Below are 19,293 nucleotides of genomic sequence, written 5' to 3'. Positions count from 1 at the left end.
AAACTAGGCAGGCAAAACCACCAAAGCCACAGACAGCCTCCCCGGGAGGTGGTTATATGTTCAGGGAGTACAATATGTACACTGTCCTGACCTGACTGAAAGAAGACGTGTCTTTTTATTTTAGTCATTGTAAATAAGAATTTGTTCTTAATGATTTAAATGACGGTAAATTATTTTTAAATATAGCTTTATAAAAACACATACTTGTGTATATATATATATATATATATATATATATATACATGTTGGGGCCGTACCAGTCTTGGGACACATGTTCAGACACTTCTCGGAAACGCTTCTGTGTTTCTGCCCCTCGGGGAGTGAGCTGGACTCCGTCAAAATCTTTTGTAAATGGAAACTGCGTCACCTGCGGGTCGATAAACGCACGTGCAGGATAAAGACACGTTTAGCAAAAATAAATCCGTCATTAGAATTCATAGTCTAAATGAACGGTAAAATACATTGTTGTTTGATATTCTTTCAGACTGATGATATTGCGACTTAAATGAGGATTTGATCCGATTACTTTAAATAACATCGACACCAACTGCCGTAGATATTTGTCTCCATTTCAGTTTTAAATTAACTTTCATAATTAATTAATTCTCTTTTTTTCAGCCGTTTATTTTGCAACTATTTATTCATTTTGTCAATGTTTTTCAAAAAAAAATTGGCAGATAAAATACAAAAATATTGGACCAAACCAAACCAAAGCGGCTCAGGGTATCAATCAGCACGAGACCACGCAGAATAAATGCAGATACATTTTTAAATCCAATATAAAACAATTCATGTTGTCTGAGTTCAATTATAAACGACCTATGTTACTGATACAAACATTGTGTTGCTTTTAATTCAAGTCGCAACGACTTAAACTAATCAGGACCCCCCCTCTCCGCAGTGAAGGAATCGACCGGAAAGAAAACGGCGACGCTGGTTCGCTATTGGTCCAAAGTTCCCCGCGAAAACAACGTCACTCGCAGTTTCGCGCCAGATCTGCAGCTCACGGACGTACACAGTAGAAGAGGTAAGGATAATCTTAACTTAATGCACGTATTTCTGATAAATCTTGTGGACATGTTGATTGACGCGTTTATCCGATTGAAGATCGACTTCGGAGCTCATGCTTAAGAGTGAAATCCTTTCAAACACAAGTATTACGTTTCAGCTCATTGTTTCCTCTGCAGCCACATGTCAAAAATGGTGGAAACGTTTTTTTGTCGACTTTTCCAAAAGCTTTCAATGAAAGTAGGAAATCGTCATTTTTAACAATAATGTTACACGTCGAGAAAAATTGGCACACCATGCTCAAGTAAAACTGAAACGTAAATAAAGATACTTACTATTATTATTATTGATTGTTTGGGAATTCACTTATTGTTGCACGGACAGGTGGAGAATAGGCCGCATAGAAGCTTGACAGTTGGCTTATTGATGCCAGATAAAAGCAAGATTAGACACATGCCGTTTTTAAAATGTACCTATAAATAATATTTCCAGTTACGTTCATGTTTTGCTTTTACAATGTTAATGTTCCCAGTGCAGCTAAATGTATTCAGCATAATAGCGACAAAGGAAATGTTTAACCACAGTACCAGCCAATGCAAAGCCTACAAATACATGATAATGAAACATCACTTGAGGACAAGTAAGTATCCAACATCTGATCTGAGCCTCACTTTGAGAATTCTCTTTTATTGTGTTAACAATGCAACAATAAAGGGACCAACTAAATGTCCCTACACTGCTATCCAAGCAGAGGCTCTGCAGACCGATCCAAACAAAACAATAACCAAGTAAACAAAGGCACACAGAGACAAACCTTTACAAACCAGTGAGTTGACTTTTCATCCACAGATCGACATGTCTTCTCCATCATCGACTCCCGGGGGGCGCAAGCGAGGAAGGAACACAAACCCGTCCACCCGTGAGTTTGTGTGTCCTCCATCCCAAGTCACGAAGACCCTCCGCGGTCACGCGTCCACCTGCCGGTAACCTGTCTTTTTTTTTTTTTTCTCTGTCTCCCGCGTGTCCTCAGCCAGCAGCGAGGGCCCCACCTCGCCCCCCCCTCAGCGCCGCAGGGGCCAGGACTCCTCCGCCGGGGACCTGATGCCGATGCCCACCTCCCCGGCGACCGACGTGCTCAGTCCGGCGGCGCCTCAGGACACTTCTTTGTTCTCCAGCCCCCGACCCTCAGGTGCCAAAGCAACCTCCCACCCTCCCTCCCACCCAACCACCACACCCCACCCGCCTCCCCCACACAGAGTTGACTCCCCGTGTCTCTTTCCGACAGTCCCACCCAACGAGGTGGACATGAGCTCCCCTCTGATGTACGGCACCCCCAGCTCCAGGGTGGAAGGGACCCCCCGCAGCGCGGTGCGTGGCACCCCGGCCAGACAGCGACCCGACCTGGGGTCAGTCAGGAAGGGTCCGGAAGTGGATCTTCAGTCCGAGCCGGTGAGTGGAGGAGGACGACATCTGGTTCTTTCCTTTTATAGAGGATGACGGACTTAACCCCCCCCCCCCCCCCCGCGCTTATTATTGCAGCCGAGTGCTGATGGGCCCGTGGTCAGCGAGCCGAACGCAGGCCAGCGGCTGGTGATCTGGGGCACGGATGTCAATGTGGGGACGTGCAAGGAGAAGTTTCAGGTACAAAGTCTCATCATCATCATCATCATATGTTCCCCATTCTCACTACGATGGGGGGGTTGTTTAATAGTTTGCTTCCCTTTTTTTTACCCAGAGGTTCCTGCAGAGGTTCATCGACCCGACCTCCACCGAGGATGAGAACGCTGGTTTGGACCTGAACGAGCCTTTGTACATGCAGAAGCTGGAGGAGGTAGCGCTTTTTCTTTTTCTTCATCGCGGTCCCGTCGCTCTGCGTGACGCTTCCGTTTGGGCTTGATCCATCGTCGGCTTTGAGTCCGACTCGATGAGGTTTCCGGTTGTTTTCGGTAGAGATCATCGTCCAAGTCATGAGCCCGAGTAAAAATGTCTTCTCAAATGAGAGTTCTCTCTCTCTCTGAAAGGAGCTCGGCCTGCCGGTCCACGAGGCCGTTAAAGGAGGATTGGGTCACAGCAAATGTTTTAAACGTAACTATTTCTCTCGGACCACAGATCAGCGTCGTCGGCGATCCGGTGCTCAACGTGAGCTGTCTGCACGTGCAGTCCTTCGATGCAGAACTTTACAGACAGCTCATCTGCTACCCACAGGTAATGTCCTACTCTCCATCGTTTTCTTTATCCAAAAAACCGTACTTAACGTTTGAATTGAGGTGATTTCTTTTGTTCCGTTGGCAGGAAGTCATCCCGACCTTCGACATGGCGGTCAACGAGCTTTTCTTTGAGCGCTTTCCAGACTCCATCCTGGAGTACCAGATCCAAGTCCGCCCCTACAACGCGCTAAAAACCAGAAACATGAGGAGCCTGAACCCAGAAGGTGTGTGTGTGTGTGTGTGGATTCATTAACCCGGCCCACGGGGAGCGAAATCACACTTCTGTCAGTGCTCATCCCCCCCCCCCCCCCCCCCTCCTTCCGCAGACATCGATCAGCTGATCACCATCAGCGGCATGGTGATCCGCACCTCGCAGCTCATCCCGGAGATGCAGGAGGCCTTCTTCCAGTGCCAGGTGTGCGCCTTCACCACCCGGGTGGAGGTGGACCGCGGGCGCATCGCCGAGCCGGCTGTGTGCCGCCACTGCAACACCACCCACAGCCTGGCGCTGGTTCACAACCGCTCCGCCTTTTCAGACAAGCAGATGGTGAGAGTTCGGCGGGTTCGATGACGATGATGACGACGACGACGATGATGATGTGGGGGGGTGGGGGGGGGGCAGATTGCTCGACGACACCCAATCGCTTCCAACTGGTAATTAACGAGGTGCGGCTGTAGGGGGGGTCACGACGTCTGCCTCATCAACCCGCCCTCTCGTTTCCAGATCAAGATCCAAGAGTCGCCCGAAGACATGCCGGCCGGTCAGACGCCGCACACGACCATCGTCTACGGCCACAACGACCTGGTGGACAAAGTGCAGCCGGGCGACCGCATAAACATCACCGGTGAGATGCGCGTCCAGCCGACTGCCCAGAATGCTTCCTACGTGTGGATCTCCCCCCCCCCCTCAAACGGCTCTCCTGTCGCCCCCCCCCCATCCCCCCGCAGGCGTCTACAGGGCCGTCCCCATGCGCGCCAACCCCCGCCAGAGCAGCGTCAAGTCCGTGTACAAGACCCACATCGACGCCATCCACTTCCGCAAGACGGACGAGAAGCGGCTGCACGGCCTGGACGAGGACTCTGAGCAGAAGCTCTTCACCGAGGACCGGGTGCAGACCCTGAAGGAGCTGGCGGCCAAGCCGGACGTCTACGAGCGCCTCTCCTCGGCGCTCGCGCCGAGCATCTACGAGCACGAGGACATCAAAAAGGTGCGTTGGCAAACCCTCGCGTTTGGAGTTTTAGAGAGAAGCCGGGCAGCAATCCGAAGGCGTTTGATTAAAGTCATTGGTGCAGTTTTGACTTTTTTTATGTCCCTGGAATCATCACTTTTTCAAAAGAACAATAAAGACTTTCCACGTGTGACTATATCCACCAATCAGAAAGCGCAAGGCAATCGAATATGAATTATGAGAATTGGTGCGTGATTAGTTGCACGTAGTATTTCCCAGCAGCCTTCACTAAAGCCTTGTTATGTAAAGAAAACCCAAGTATTTACCCCCCCCCCCCCCTCCCCTCCCTGTTGCTTCCAGGGCATCTTGCTGCAGCTGTTTGGCGGCTCGCGCAAGGACTTCAGCGCCACGGGGCGGGGCAACTTCCGCGCCGACGTGAACATCCTGCTGTGCGGCGACCCCGGCACCAGCAAGTCCCAGCTGCTGCAGTACGTCTTCAACCTGGTGCCCCGCGGCCAGTACACCTCGGGGAAGGGCTCCAGCGCCGTGGGGCTCACCGCCTACGTGACCAAGGACCCGGAGACCCGGCAGCTGGTGCTGCAGACCGGCGCGCTGGTGCTGAGCGACAACGGCATCTGCTGCATCGACGAGTTCGACAAGATGAGCGACAGCACGCGCTCCGTGCTGCACGAGGTCATGGAGCAGCAGACCCTCTCCATCGCCAAGGTGGGCGGCTTTTTTTTTTTTTTTTTTGTTGTTGTTTTTTTTTTTTAACCGACGCCGCGGAGGGCGTTCGTCCGCTGGCAAGAGGAGGGCCCTCACGCCGTTTTTTTCGCGTTTGTTCCTCTGCAGGCCGGAATCATCTGCCAGCTGAACGCCCGGACCTCCGTGTTGGCCGCCGCCAACCCCATCGAGTCTCAGTGGAACCCCAAGAAAACCACCATCGAGAACATCCAGCTGCCGCACACGCTGCTGTCCAGGTGAGCGCTGGAGCAGTGGACGCCACGCCGTCCGTTAGTCTGGAATCTGTTACTGAAGGAGGTCACACTGCTGTTGTTTTCGCTCCGATTTAAATTAAAAAAGGAACAGAATCAGGATTGCCACTTTAAATGGGTTAATCATTTTATAATTTAAGTGAAGAACTGACTCCAAACTTTTTTTTACATGCATCTTAAGTAATTTCCTGTGTTCTGTGTTTAAGACACAGGACATCCCGTCCATCATGTCATGCTTTCGCGTTCGTGTTCCTGGTTTTAACGCTGTGTTTACGCCTCTGAACCGTCAGATTCGACCTCATCTTCCTGATGCTGGACCCCCAGGACGAGGCGTACGACCGCCGGCTGGCCCACCACCTGGTGTCGCTGTACTACCAGAGCGAGGAGCAGATCGAGGAGGAGTTCCTCGACATGGCCGTGCTGAGGGACTACATCGCGTACGCGCGGACCTACGTCAACCCGCGGCTGAGCGAGGAAGCCAGCCAGACCCTCATCGAGGTTCGTCACCCCCCCCCCCCCCCCCCCCGCCCCCCTCTCTAAATAATTAACCCTCCTCGCGTTGACTGCTCGAGACGCCAAACGTTTGCACGCCCGGTCCTCCTCAGGCCTACGTGGACATGCGGAAGATCGGCAGCGGGCGCGGGATGGTGTCCGCCTACCCGCGGCAGCTGGAGTCCCTGATCCGCCTGGCGGAGGCCCACGCCAAGGTGCGCTTCTCCGAGAAGGTGGAGAACATCGACGTGGAGGAGGCGCGGCGGCTGCACAGGGAGGCCCTCAAGCAGTCGGCCACGGACCCCAGGACGGGCTTCGTGGACATCTCGATTCTCACCACAGGTTCGTGACACGCGTCGGGCGTGTGTCTTGACATGTTGATGTTAAAGAGACAATTCGTTAAAGATGGGTTTTTAGGGGAAAAGGATCACAAAAGAAAACGACGGTAACTTTTTAATTGGTGCCTCCAGGTATGAGTGCCACCGCGCGCAAGCGCCGGGAGGACATCGCCCAAGTCCTGAAGAAACTGATCCAGTCCAAAGGAAAGACGCCCGCCATGAAATACCAGCAGCTGCTTGACGACCTCAGAGGACAATCCGAAACGGTAAATACGTTTTTTTTTTTTTTTTTACGAAAAAAAGAACATGCCATCGGTGACTGACTCGTGACTCGTTGACTGACTTTTCCTCTTTTTTTTTTTTGTGGCTTTGTTTTCAGGCGATCACCAAGGAGCTGTTTGACGAGGCGCTGCGAGCCCTCGCCGACGAGGATTACTTGACGGTCACTGGAAAGACCGTACGCCTCCTCGCCTGAGGCGCACCCCCCCCCTCCCCCCCTTGCAATTATGTACAGGCCTTCGCTTCACAAATCCTAGCTTGTGTCCACCGCTTTCTTTCCCTCTTTTGCTCGTGCTGTAAAAATAATTTGTACAATTGACCTGCCGTGTGTTTTGCGGCCACGTTGGGAGAAAAGAAGAAATAACCTGGCAAATAGAGCTAATGTTTAATATTGTTTACCCATTTGCAAGTAATGTTGTTTTGGTGAGAAGCTCATTATTTCCAACTTGTACATTGTAGTCACTCTGGTTTAAGTCACTTGTTTTTCCACAAAGATGGTTGTCCCTGTAACGAGCAGTGACGACTTATTAAGAGAAAAAAATAAAATGTTGCTCAAAGAAAATACATTTTTCTTGTTTTGTTCCAAAATGTAAAGTTTCCAGAATATTAAACAGATGTTTTAATATTCTGCACTTTTTTATCCTAGAAGGCTCAAACCACTATGTGGAATTTCAGTAATTAAAAGTTTATATTTATATTCTTGTCATAGCAATAAGCACACGTCCATATGTCATTTTCTGTAAACAAACCATTTGATCTGCTCCCCAAATGAGCCTCGTCTGTTTATTTGTAACCTTTTAACTAAAGAGTCCCGACTTTTTTCGACTGGTCAAACCGGAAGCTGCTTCTTGTGAAGTAACGTGAGCTAATTAGCTCAATTCCCTAACTTTATTAGTTGATTTCACAACAAATGTAGTCAAACTGACAGTAAAGGTGTTCCTTAGTGTGACAGGTTTATTTTGGCCTTGGCAGCTTAGTGAGGTGAAGGTTTGCCAGATTGCTTTGTGGTTGAGATTTGATCAATTTTAACTTTTATGCTGTTTAACACGAAGCTAATACACATACATGCAATGGTTAGGCTAATAATGTTGAGTTAACTAAAAGTGGCCAATTAACAGTTCTGGTTACCACCACAATTACATATACATATTGAATACAGTTGCTCTCGTGGACTCGTAGTATTACCATTTTACATTAAATCCAGTTTCCTGTTGGTATAACTTTTTATACCTTTTTTTGTGAAACTTGTTTAAAAGACAAGACACATCTTCGAGTGATTCAAAGTTAGCTCAAATCCATTTCTTTGACGTGTCGTAAAAGTGCAACAAGGGGCAACTTTTGTGGTTCAAATGAGTGTTGAAAGTGTCGAAACCGGTTTTTGCACAGCAGCGAACTGCCGGCGCGAGACATTACCGTCGTGTTTAGCGGCTGTGACGTCACAGCTCTGTGTGCTTCTGGACTCGGCTGAAGAAGATGGCGGCCTCCTCAGGTTCGTGTGCCTTCAGACTAACATATACAGCGGCAGAAAGTGTTGGCTAACCCGCCACTGCGCTGACATCCCGGCCCAGCGAACGTGGCGTCTCGCTAACTTACAGGTTTTTCAAAAATCGCTCCCCGCTGTCATTTATTTGTTAATGTTCCCCATCGTTGCTCTCCGCGGGAGCCGTCTATCTCCCGGGATAACTCGGTAGGCTAACCTAGCTTACACAGGCGAATGGCTTGCACCGTGAGTGAGCTAAAATAGCTCGAGGTGTCCGTATTCACCGGCTGTGTTTCAAAGAAAAGCCCGTACTTTTGAAAAGCACCATTGGAATTGGTAAATTGTTTGAGTAAATAAAACATTTAATGTATGGGCTGTGAACAACCGCAGATTGTGCTAGCTAGCTGGTAACCTAGCTACTAGAATATTCCAGGACCGCGAGGCAGCGAGTGTCGATCTTTTTTGTGTCCGGGAAGCTACTAATTCGATCGGAATAGACCTAGCGTTACATTTAATTGTACTCATTTGTCCATGCGCCATCTGGCCGTACTGTTCAATGGACATTTGACCTGCACAAATTCAACAGTGGGATACATTCTTTGTATCTTTTATAGCGTATCTAACACACCAACACATTGTAATTAGTATAGTCATGCGCCTCCTTTCATCAACACTTTCTAACAGCTTTGGGACAATTCAAGAACATTTCTACGCTGTATTATTACTACTATGTGAATAACGTCAAAGGCAGGAAGTGTAATCAGTGTTGGTCATTGTTTGGTGGAGAGTGGAGAAACGCAGCAGATTTTTTTAGTAGTCGGCAAACGTTGTTTCGGCAAATAGACGGAGCCCAACCTGGGTTAGGAACATAACAGGGAGCATTGTCAGACGTACAAAATAAATTATTTAAGAAACAGCGAGAAATAAGACAATAAAAAAACGTATTATTCCAGAATGTTCCACGTACTTTTTGGTGCCAGTTCAGCTATATACCACGTGAAAGTAATTACAAACTGGATTATCAGGAAGTAACTTAACAATCGAAAGTCGAGACCAGTGCAGATTCATTTTACAAGTTTCGTAAATGAATTAAATATATAAACGTAAACGTGGCACAAACCTGCTCACGTCATCGGTCTTTAATCCTGTTTTAGTTTGTTTTACTTGCATAGCTATGGACGTAACAATAGGTCGGTAACACAATGCTTTGAGTTAATATACTCAAAATGTCCATCTACTTTGCTTGTACATTTAAAAGGTCTGCTAAGAACTGAAAGAGCTAAATTGTAGTAAGTTCATTATTCTCAGGCTTTTTTGCATTGAATAAAATAATCACTTTATGACACGCTCGAGGAAAAAATAGAGGATATTTGAGGCTTTCAGCATTTCAAGGCTGAGGATGTCTGGTATTTTATGTGTCTTCTATCACACTAAACCAATTAATCAATTGTCAGTTATTTTATCCTGTTTGGCGGCAAAACAATTATTCAACTAAATGAAAACATAGCTATTTATTAACATATGATTATTATTTCTAAACGGCTCTATTTACTTTATAGTGGTGCGCTAACACCAGTAGCTAATATTAGTACGTGTTTAATGTCAATAAAGGACTTAAATCTCAAAACTTATTGCAAGCAAATACCTTTAAAGATGTTAGAGCCACTTAAGAGTCGGTAATTTGTTGTGGCCGCAGCACATCAGATGTGAATTATTGAGTTTGGTGTCATGGCTCATTACAATAAATGTCTTGGGATCGAAGGAGATGAAATTCAGTTTTATTATGGAAGGAGAAAACGTGAGTGTTTTCATTGCTCCTTCAATTCTCGCTCTTCAAATTTGTCTTCAAGATTAGAAGATGCAGCAGTTTGAGATCACTTAAGTGCTGTCCCTTCACAACCGCCACCACCCCTCCAGTCATGAACTGTAAGTGGTTCATCATTTACAATCCCGGTCGGGCTCTCCAGTCGACATCACATTCGTCCTCTGAGAACATTTTGAAATGAGATGCAGCTCCACAGCAGGCAGACCGGGATGCTCTGGTGCATTATGTGCATAGCTAAATAGAAGCATAATTATGTGTTCAAAACTCTCCTGAATTCTCAATTGGTCACAATTTTATCATTTATCACAATTGTTATGTCTAAATTGCAATGATATGTGCCAAAGAAAAAAGCCGTAACATGTGAGGAGCAGTAACAAGGGACCAACAATGAATTGTAACAACCGTAAAATAGTTTCAGATTCTAACTTTTAACTAATCGTTTTAGTTTTATTGACAAAATTGATCAATCTGAAATGTATTTTGTCAATGAAGAAACCTTTTGTTTTAACAAACGTAACAAAATTGTAGAAAATAAGAGACCTAAACTTTTTAATGTACAACTCCTATTCCCTTTTTTGTGTTTTTTTTAGGAGTTAAAGTTCCACGCAATTTTCGCTTGTTGGAGGAGCTTGAAGAAGGGCAGAAGGGCGAAGGCGACGGCACAGTCAGCTGGGGCCTGGAGAATGACGACGACATGACCCTCACGTGGTGGACGGGCATGATCATCGGGCCAGCGAGAGTAAGCAGAGCCAGCGCAGCGCGCCGCTCCAGATTCTGTCTCTGCTACCGATTCTGCTACTGATGTCTGCCCTTCTGTCCCCCTTCTGTTTCCCAGACCAATTACGAGAACAGAATATACAGTCTGAGATTGGTATGCGGCTCTAGATACCCGGAGGTGTGCCCGACTGTTAAGTTTGTAACAAAGATAAGCATGAACGGGATAGATAACTCCAACGGGGTGGTAAGTGTCCTCATTAGTGTGTCATGGTTATATACACAAGTGTTTTTTGTTGACCTGGCACACTTTGCTTTCGATGATGACTCACCGTCAGCCCTCCTGTCCCGATGACTGATGTGCTGTCTTTGCTTTGTCTCGTCTCGCAGGTGGATTCAAGTAGCATACCAGTTTTAGCAAAGTGGCAGAATTCTTATAGCATTAAAATTATTCTTCAAGAGTTAAGGCGTCTAATGATGTCCAAAGAAAATATGAAGCTTCCACAACCACCAGAAGGACAAACCTACAGCACTTAATCGCCATGGATTGTTTCGACCCTCTGTCTTAAACCTTACTCCTAGAAATATCGTGTAAAATCATCGAGAGGCTCACGTCACACATCGACAATATCGTCTGCAAGACCAACATTGGACTTTCTTATTACATAGCTCAATGACAAAGGAAAATGTCTCTGCAGTTAAGCACTGAGTAGTTAAGAGACTCCCAAGACCACAGTTATCCGCCTTTAAGAAACTTACTTTGACAATGACTTTTATGTTCGACGTGTACCGTTGCTTGAGTGAGCTTTAAAGAGGGAAAGCATGACGCCACGCAGAGGATGTTCCAATAGTTTTGAGTTAAAATGACTGATCACTGAAGTAGACAGCGAGATGTGTGTGTGTCTGTGTGTGTGTGTGTGAAGGCTCAGTGAAGGCTCATTCCTAGTCGGGGGAGAAGCCATGTTTTGGAGTTTGTTGGTTTATTGAAATACATGCTGACTGCTAATTATTGAACTGTGGCTGTGTCAAAGCAGTGTCACAAGGTATATAGAGATGTACAATGGATAGATCTCTATATACCTTCCTCGGCATTGACACACGTTTCTGCTCTGCAGCTCTTTGACATGTAACGGACGTTGAAGCCTGTGCTGTTCTGAAACCCTTGCATTTAACTTCCAGTGAAAATTGCAGGTGTATGAACATGTGATTTGTGATTTCCTGAAATTAAAATCACTGTCTGCAAAAAAACAAAAAAAAAAGAGCCACAAGCGTGATTTCTTTTTTTGTTTGACTCCTCCGCTGCACCATCATTCACCGGTTAAACCACGAGGGGGCCCCAGCCGACAAGTAGACTGCGGCTTCATTCATCGTCACGTCGCCCCTGTTGGGTCACGTGACGGGAACCCCGTAGTCATCGGGAAAATATAATCCAAACGCTCATTCATTACACACTGCTACAGTTCTCTTTCCTTCTGATTGATGGCGCGTCCAAACCCGCGGCAGCTAATTCCTCCTGGTTCTGGTCGGTAAACGGAACACTTCGAGGCAGTGAGCTGTTCCCGCTGTGACCTTTTATTTATTTTTTTGTGTTGCTTTTCCATTATTCACAAGGTTTAATTAAACGAATGGGCAGTTAAAGGGGGGGGGGGGGGTGGGGGGGTTCGCTGCAGATGGTGTAGTCGTCTGTCTTCAGTACGCTCAGTTTATCTGTTTAGGATTATCGGCCATTGCTAAACATTAAGTTAGTGAAGCATCTTTCGAATTGAAATTTTAAAATCCTATTGAGCAGGATCCCGTTCTTTGTCGCAGTAATGGGGGGTTTGGGGGTGGTGGGGTGTTAATGCTGTATTTTAGGGGATTTCTGGCCATTTGCTTTCCATTATCCACGGGCACAGACCTTATTTTGGAAGGGTTTAGTAACTGATGGGTCCAGTCTCATAACACCGATGCACCATCAGTCAAAGCCTTCGACTCGCCTCTCGATGTTTCCTCTCCTTTGTCTCGTGAATACTTTTATGTCTTAATGAATGGCTCGTGTGATTCTAACAGCCGCCGGGCTCTTCCACGTCAACAAGCGCAGCTTTGTCCTCGAAGGCGTTCACTTCACACAGCGAGTCTGTGAGAGCCCCCCCCCCCCCCACACACACACACACACACACAGCAGGACCTCATCTTCAGAGCCCGAAAACAAGAAATCCGTCGCCCTTTGTATGTGATTCAAACCTTTTGTTGTTTTTGTTTGGTTTTCTTAAATTTCTTCTTGCCGGGTTCGTGTAGTTAGTTTTTAATCCTCAAGACTGCTGACTTGCACAAAGATGAAGAATAGAAAGACGAAGGGGTCTTGCCTCAAAACGCTTCGCTTGAAACGAATAACAATTCTACATTTGCATGAGAAGAGCAACGTAAACAGAAAGAACAAAACATGCCTGGAATGTTGAATTTGTGCATCATTTACATATCAAGACTCACTCGTTTTTAAATGTCTACTTTTCCAGTCATATTTGCATTGGTTGAACTTTGACGTCCCCCCCCCCATGTCCAACCAGCTCGCAGCTCTTTGCCCCTAGAGGGGGCTCTACCCTCGCGTGAATACTCAGTGAGGGGTGGGGGGTGGGGGGGGGCACACGTGACGGACGCTGTGATGCTTCCAGGCTCCGTTGTTCTTTAGGAAAGTGACCTGCTACTGTTCCAGAGGCTCTTCGCTGGTGTCCCTCTGTGTCCTCCATGGGGGGGGCAGGGGGGCGCTGCTGCCACATAACTCAAGCAGCATTTGCAATGTGCAGCAATTGGATGGAGATTTCGTATTTTGATGTGCGTGGGCGTGAGATGACCTCCGTCTGAGTGAGGTTTGACTTTCTGGATGTGACAGTTGGTGTATGAGCCTGACTTCCATCTACTATACTCTCCCTGCTTGCTTGTTGTCTCCCCCCCCCCCCCCCCGCCCCGCCTCTCTCTTTTCCAAATCCTCTCGGAAGTCATGAATATGAAATCAGAAGTGGCCAGTTCACTCAGCAGCACAGTCATCCTCCAATATGAAAGACACAGCCCCGGGTTACGCAGGCTTATTCCTTTTATTCGCCATATGTTTTTCCAGAGCAGACTCAACGACTATACTTTTTTTTCTTCTTCTTTTCTATCTGCTAATCTCATTTAAATGCAAGGAGGAAATCCTTCCCGGACTATCTAACCTCCAGGCCATTCAGACCAATCTGAATTTCAAACATGCACCTGCACAAAAGCACCAGCTGATGCTTTTACACTTGTACCAGCCGGGTTATTTTTGGTTTCTTTATTCGGTGCCATCCTCCAGGCAAAGAAAACAAGTTATTTTGCTCTGGTTTGGAATGGGGGGGGCGCGCAGAGGCGCTCAGTGATCTAAGATGGGAAGGAATGCGGCGAGGAGGACATGCGTCTCGGCTGCCGGCAGACTGCTGGAACCAGGCCTTCGGTTCGCAGAGCTCTCACCTTTTGCCCCACGGGGGTCAGGGGTGGTGGTGGTGGGGGGGGGGGCAGAAGGTCGTGTCATACGTCTGTTGATACTGTAAAAAGCTTCGTCTTTGTTTTACGGCCACTGAAGGGACAATGCGTCTGTGCTCTTGACAAACCACATGTGTCACCATTCATTCATTCATTCATTCGGCTACTGATGGAGAACCAAATGTGACAAAAGGGTTGAGGCGGGATGACTACAGAAAATGTAAAGGATGTCTCAAGAAAATTCACAAGTTGCCATAATTTAACTTTATGTAGGCCTCGTTATTATACCGCACGGTCAAACGCCATCAAATCATAGAAAACTACGTTCGAAGTGATCATTTAAGTTTCCCATTACACAGGATTTAACGTAAAATGGCAGCGCTTTTATTTTTTTTCTCCTATGGTCAAATATCGCGTGATAACATTCCTGGAAACTCCGAACCTGAAGGAACAAGTAGCCATTACGGTATTAAACCCTGGCAGCACAAGTCAGCATTTCCACTTGCATACGGGGGGGGGGGGAGAGGAATTAAAATATTACAAAACTGGGTCTGTCTCCACTCCGGTGAGCACGGAAGCTTCTCTGCAAACCGCCACTTCCTCATCGCGACGTCACGTGATTTCTTTACGCGGCGCCGCGTCACGTGACCCGCGGGGTGCGAGCGTCGGCCTGACCCGAACCTTTCTCCCTTTTTTAACCCCTGAAACCGCGAACAACAAGAAGAAGACGAGAAAACGGACCACAAGTCCAAGTAGATTCTTTTTTTGTTGTTGTTGTTGTTGTTGTTGTTGTTCTTTCTCTTTTCTTTTTTCGCTCAATGAAAGCAGCGTCGGTAACAAATGACGCCGTTTTGCTGCGGCTAATTACCCACGTGGACGGTTTCTCCTCAGTGGCGTATTGACGGTGAGATAAACGAACGCCCCCCCCCCCCCCTCTCTCTCTCTCCTCGATGTGAGAGAAAGGGACAGATTGGAAGCACATGTCTGCTCCTCCGTTGACGAGCGCGCTTCACGCGACCGGCGGGACGCGCCTGAGGTCATTCTGACGCTCGCCGACGGCGGGCACGAGGAGGACGAGGAGAGCACGAGGATGACGGGGCTTTGATGTGCGAATCACGCTATCTGCAGCATGGAATCAAAAGTCAGCGTGTTGCATGCAACAGAGGGAGGGGGAGAGAGGGGGGAGAGAGCATGGAGGGAGGGAGGGAGGGGGGGAGAGAGACTGTGTACTCACTGCATTCCAGGTTATTTATACAGAGTGAAAAAACTGGGTAGACTTCATGTCTCTACTTGGTGAGAACTATTAAATTACTGGTGGATGTTTTTAATTACTCCACATAAATGTTGGAACATAACACTTCTCCAGTGTTTTTTTTTTTTGTGGGGGGGGTCTGTAATGTCTCACATGTTTAGGGAAGCACTGGCTCGCACTTAATCACGGTGGTCCCTGTGTGATTCTGGCGTTGGAAATGTGGCTTTGTGAGAAGAAGAAAAAAAAAAATAGCATTCCTTCTGCTGGCGCAAGGGAGAGGAAATGGGTAATAAAACCAGGAGTGAGGAGAGAAAAAAAAAAAAAAAAAAGCCTCGGCGGCGTGCTGGAGCCAGTGATTCTGGGATCCACTTAATTGCTCTTAAATGAAAAAGATTTTTGGCTTCCAATTCGCTGTTTAAAGAAAATTCAAATCCCACATGTAAACCAGCCAGGCGGCGACTTCTCATTCGGCAGCATGAGCACTAATCCCCCTCCTATAATATTATTATTAATATTGAGAACGCTGCCGAGATGCTGCTCTTCTGCACATGTACCCAGGCCACAAAACAAACCAGGAGGGAGGGGGGGGGGGTCTGTTCCTTGAGTGTTTTTTTTATCTCTGTTTAATTGCAATGCAGCTTTTATCCGTTGTTTGCTTCGTGATCGTTTGGAACCGCTGTGCTGCTTCTTTTATCCGAGGCTGTCGCAGCGGATCATCATCAAACAGCTACAGCCACCAGCTTTTTGGGGGGGGGGGGGGGGTTGGAATATTCCGATTGTGCTTATAGTAACAGAAGTAAACATATATGCAGCAAGGAGGTCATAACATGTTGGGTAATGCAGTATTCTTTGCTGGTTGAAGGGGTACTACGTGTTACACCTTGTTGTTGTTTGCTGCTATAAGTGAAAAACAGCTGGCCAGATGTACTGAAGTACAGTCTACTCTCTCCCCCACCGAGCACCACTTAGTTTCCACCATTTTCTCATCTCATCGCATCACTCCTCGTTGAATAAGACATCCCGGCACGTCCCCCCCCCCCCCCCGCGTTGCTCACTTCTGTGTGCGAGGACGACGGCGAGCTGTCACGTCGCCTCACCCTGCTTCCCTTAATGTGCTCATTAATGGCCAAGAGGGGCGTGTCACATCCCGTCAGGGCTGACCCCCCCCCCCCCCCCCGCCACCCCCACCTGGTCGCCCCTCAGTGCCCGCCGGTGCCCGCTGACGCTGTTGTGGCAGTGGTGGCGGGCCCGAGGACAAGAGGGCCCGGGGGGGGGGGGGGGGGGGGGAGGGCGCAGGATGTGAGACAATGCTGGGAAGGAAGAGGAGGGAATCCTGGAGCTGTGGGCAGAAGGCCCGGTCAGGCCCTGTCTCTGAGAAGCCCCCCTGTCCCCCTTGAGGATAGGAGGATTGTGTGTGTGTGTGTGTGTGTGTGTGTGTGTGCGCGCGCAGAGAGCGAGGACGGAGGTTGCAGCCTCTGCACTGGTTTTTAAGAGGGGACGTCTTCATGTGGTTTGCTTCAGAGGAATTCATGGCAGCACTTCCTTTGAACCCCTATTAGAGCATTTATAGGCAATGCGTAAACCCTTAATAGACAGCTTATGACACACATTTGGTCCTAAGGAGGTTTAAGGACATTACATCAGAAGAATACTCTTACTGAGGGAAAAAAACAATTCCTGCATGCAAAATCTTACCTTCTACTAAAATTACAAAATGATTGACATAATATACTTTAAGCACCAAATGTACAAGTACAAATTATGCAGCAGTAACAGATCAGAATCATATTATTGGATTATAATGATTAAGAGACCAATGTTTTTAACACGAAGGTGCGGATCATTTGAAATATTTTATGATGTGTAGCTTAAAAAAACTAAACGTAATATATTGTATTAATAACCTGAAACCATAAACGTAGCAAGTACCCCCCCCCCCCTCCCCAACCACAAAATGTAGTTAGGCAAAGTATAAAGTCATCATGAAATGTAAACTATTAAGTAAACTTAAGTGAATGGATGCATGAATCCTACATTCACACACCTCTTCAAAGCCAATCGCTGCTGGAGCAGCTGACGCGGGACGTAGAACAAACGAAGAAGAGGAATCCGTGGCGCCGGGGCGCGGTGGCGATGATTCGCGACCGCCGAGTAACTGGAAAGCAGCTTAAACATGAAAAAAAAACAACAAAAAAAACATAAGAAGAAGAATGGCAAGACCGGGCCTTTTAAGGTTCTGCCTCCGGGGCGGCTGGAAGACGTGTCTCTCGACCACAAAAGATGATGCACTGGATTTCGCAGCAGACGAGCGGGGGGCGGCGGGGGGGGGGGAGCGAAATGGATGTCCAAATATTTCCATGGCTCCTGCGGCCTGCTCCCCTCGCATAGCCCTGGCGTGAGCTCATCGGCGTGCGGCTAGTTTGTGCTCCCTCAGCACTGTTTCTTTCCCCAGTCCGCCAGTATCGATGTCGGAGCTAAGTAGGCATTGACAAAGTCCTCCGAGCTCCCCCCCCCGTCCCCCCCCTCCCGTCCCCTCGACCCACCACAACTCTGGCTCCGCTATTTTTGAATAAACGCAGATTATCTCTTGGGGTCACCTCTGGCTGAAGGAGGTCACGCTCTCAGGTGGGACTTCAGTAACTGGAACACTGACAGCGGACTGGACCACAGCGCCGCCGACCATTAGCTGGCATCAAGGTGCTCCGCTCTTTTGTGGTCTGTAATGTCCTTTTAAGTGGGCTCAGTGCATGAAACAGTCATATCTAATTCTCCCTCTGCTGCTGTTTTTTTTTGTGTGCAAAAAAAGGCATCAGAAAGCGTTGCAAAGACCCTTTTTTGCGGGAGGGGGGGGGGTGTAAGCATTCTTTTCAACTGCAGCTCAAATCTCCCCCAAAAGAGGGACTCGTTTGTGGTGTTTAACCAGCGAATACATTTACATGAAATGTATTCCTCATAATGCAAACATTTGGGAACAGAGGAGCCAGAAATAACTCTCCCAGGCAAGATGTGGAAGAGATTAAGGCTGAACCAACGACAGAGGCGAGCGGAGGCGGGAGGTTGGAAAATGAGATGGGGGGGGGGGGGGTGGGGGAGAGGGGGGGTAAGAAGAGGTGAGGAGACGGTGTCTGCGGGGGGTGAGCGTGTGTGTGGCGTGGGGTGTTGGGGGGACTCGGTCCGCAGAGGGTTTCGCAGAGTGAGTCGACAGACGAGAACTGAGTCAAAGAGGGGGGGGGGGGCTGGTGGCCCTGTGAAAACGAACTCATAAAAGTCACATTTGTTGGTGATGCATGAGGAAGTGAAGCCAAGCCTTTGGCACATGTGTCTGTGGTGCTAAATTAACTGTTAACACAAATAATCAAAGTGCAGGGCCCATTGAGCGCTGGCGCCAGTGAAACGGGGCGGGGGGGCTGGCTCGCTCCTCTCTGAGAGAGAGAGAGCGAGCGAGCAGGTGGAGGTCTGACCAGGGGGGGCTTTCACAGGATGGAAGTGCTTACAAAACAGGCCCCCGCCGGCCCTCTGACGGAGGAAAGCACCGCCGCACTCCGGCTTTTCCAGCTATTGTGTGGAAGCGTGCTTCTCTTTTTAGATCTGCCTTTGTAAATCCTGACAAGCGGCACCAGCAATTTACCTCTCAGGCTGCCTGATGCCCATTAAAAAGCCACTGTTGTGACCTTGGGAGGGGTTTTTACATTTTTTTTTTAATTATTATTTTTTTTATCCCAGGCTCTCTGGGCCGGACTTCCACTCCACAAAACCTCGTGTCCACAGAGCCGCTCTCTGATTAATCTCCTCCCAGCTGATGCCGATTAGCTTTTATGAGAGTCAACCTCCCTGTTCGTTTATAAAACCGAAATAAAATGTCCTCTTTCTCCTGCTGCCCTTAATGAAATTAACATTTTAGAATGTCAGCTTTTGGGCTTTTTTTTTTTTTTGTCAAAATAATTTGTCAATAAGATGTGCAGGCCCACTGCCGGCTGACTTAGCAGCTAGCTTAGCATAGTTCAGCGCAAAGACTAAACAGGTGGAAGCAACTAACTCATTGGAAGCAGCGAGTTGA

The 19,293-nt window shown here is 47.9% G+C and overlaps 2 protein-coding genes across 4 annotated transcripts; both read left to right on the top strand.

Annotated features, from left to right (window-relative positions):
- The first annotated feature begins 825 nt into the window (after positions 1–825).
- Positions 826–7,243, top strand: mcm4 (minichromosome maintenance complex component 4). The gene is made up of 17 exons (XM_037457412.2): positions 826–1,027; positions 1,858–1,927; positions 2,039–2,197; positions 2,294–2,457; positions 2,548–2,649; positions 2,744–2,839; positions 3,118–3,213; positions 3,301–3,439; positions 3,542–3,762; positions 3,940–4,060; positions 4,164–4,423; positions 4,745–5,110; positions 5,237–5,364; positions 5,670–5,877; positions 5,985–6,213; positions 6,342–6,475; positions 6,589–7,243. The coding sequence occupies exons 2-17, from the start codon at positions 1,864–1,866 to the stop codon at positions 6,682–6,684; spliced, it is 2,583 nt and encodes an 860-aa protein (XP_037313309.1). The 5' UTR covers positions 826–1,027; positions 1,858–1,863; the 3' UTR covers positions 6,685–7,243.
- A 613-nt stretch (positions 7,244–7,856) lies between these two features.
- On the top strand, positions 7,857–11,322 carry ube2v2 (ubiquitin-conjugating enzyme E2 variant 2). 3 transcript variants are annotated; one of them, XM_037457725.2, is made up of 4 exons: positions 7,857–7,977; positions 10,384–10,532; positions 10,629–10,754; positions 10,898–11,322. In XM_037457725.2, exons 1-4 carry the CDS (start codon positions 7,962–7,964, stop codon positions 11,042–11,044), a joined length of 438 nt encoding a protein of 145 aa, XP_037313622.1. In that variant the 5' UTR covers positions 7,857–7,961; the 3' UTR covers positions 11,045–11,322. The 3 variants fall into 3 exon arrangements, with proteins under 3 accessions (XP_037313622.1, XP_037313624.1, XP_037313623.1); XM_037457727.2 differs by lacking the exon at positions 7,857–7,977 and adding an exon at positions 8,064–8,083; XM_037457726.2 differs by lacking the exon at positions 7,857–7,977 and adding an exon at positions 9,822–9,894.
- Positions 11,323–19,293: the final 7,971 nt, after the last annotated feature.

Source organism: Pungitius pungitius, chromosome 15 (assembly GCF_949316345.1).
Source record: "Pungitius pungitius chromosome 15, fPunPun2.1, whole genome shotgun sequence".
In the NCBI taxonomy this organism is placed as follows: domain Eukaryota; kingdom Metazoa; phylum Chordata; class Actinopteri; order Perciformes; family Gasterosteidae; genus Pungitius; species Pungitius pungitius.
Note: the sequence above shows the minus strand (reverse complement) of the source record. Positions and strands in the feature narration are given on the sequence as shown.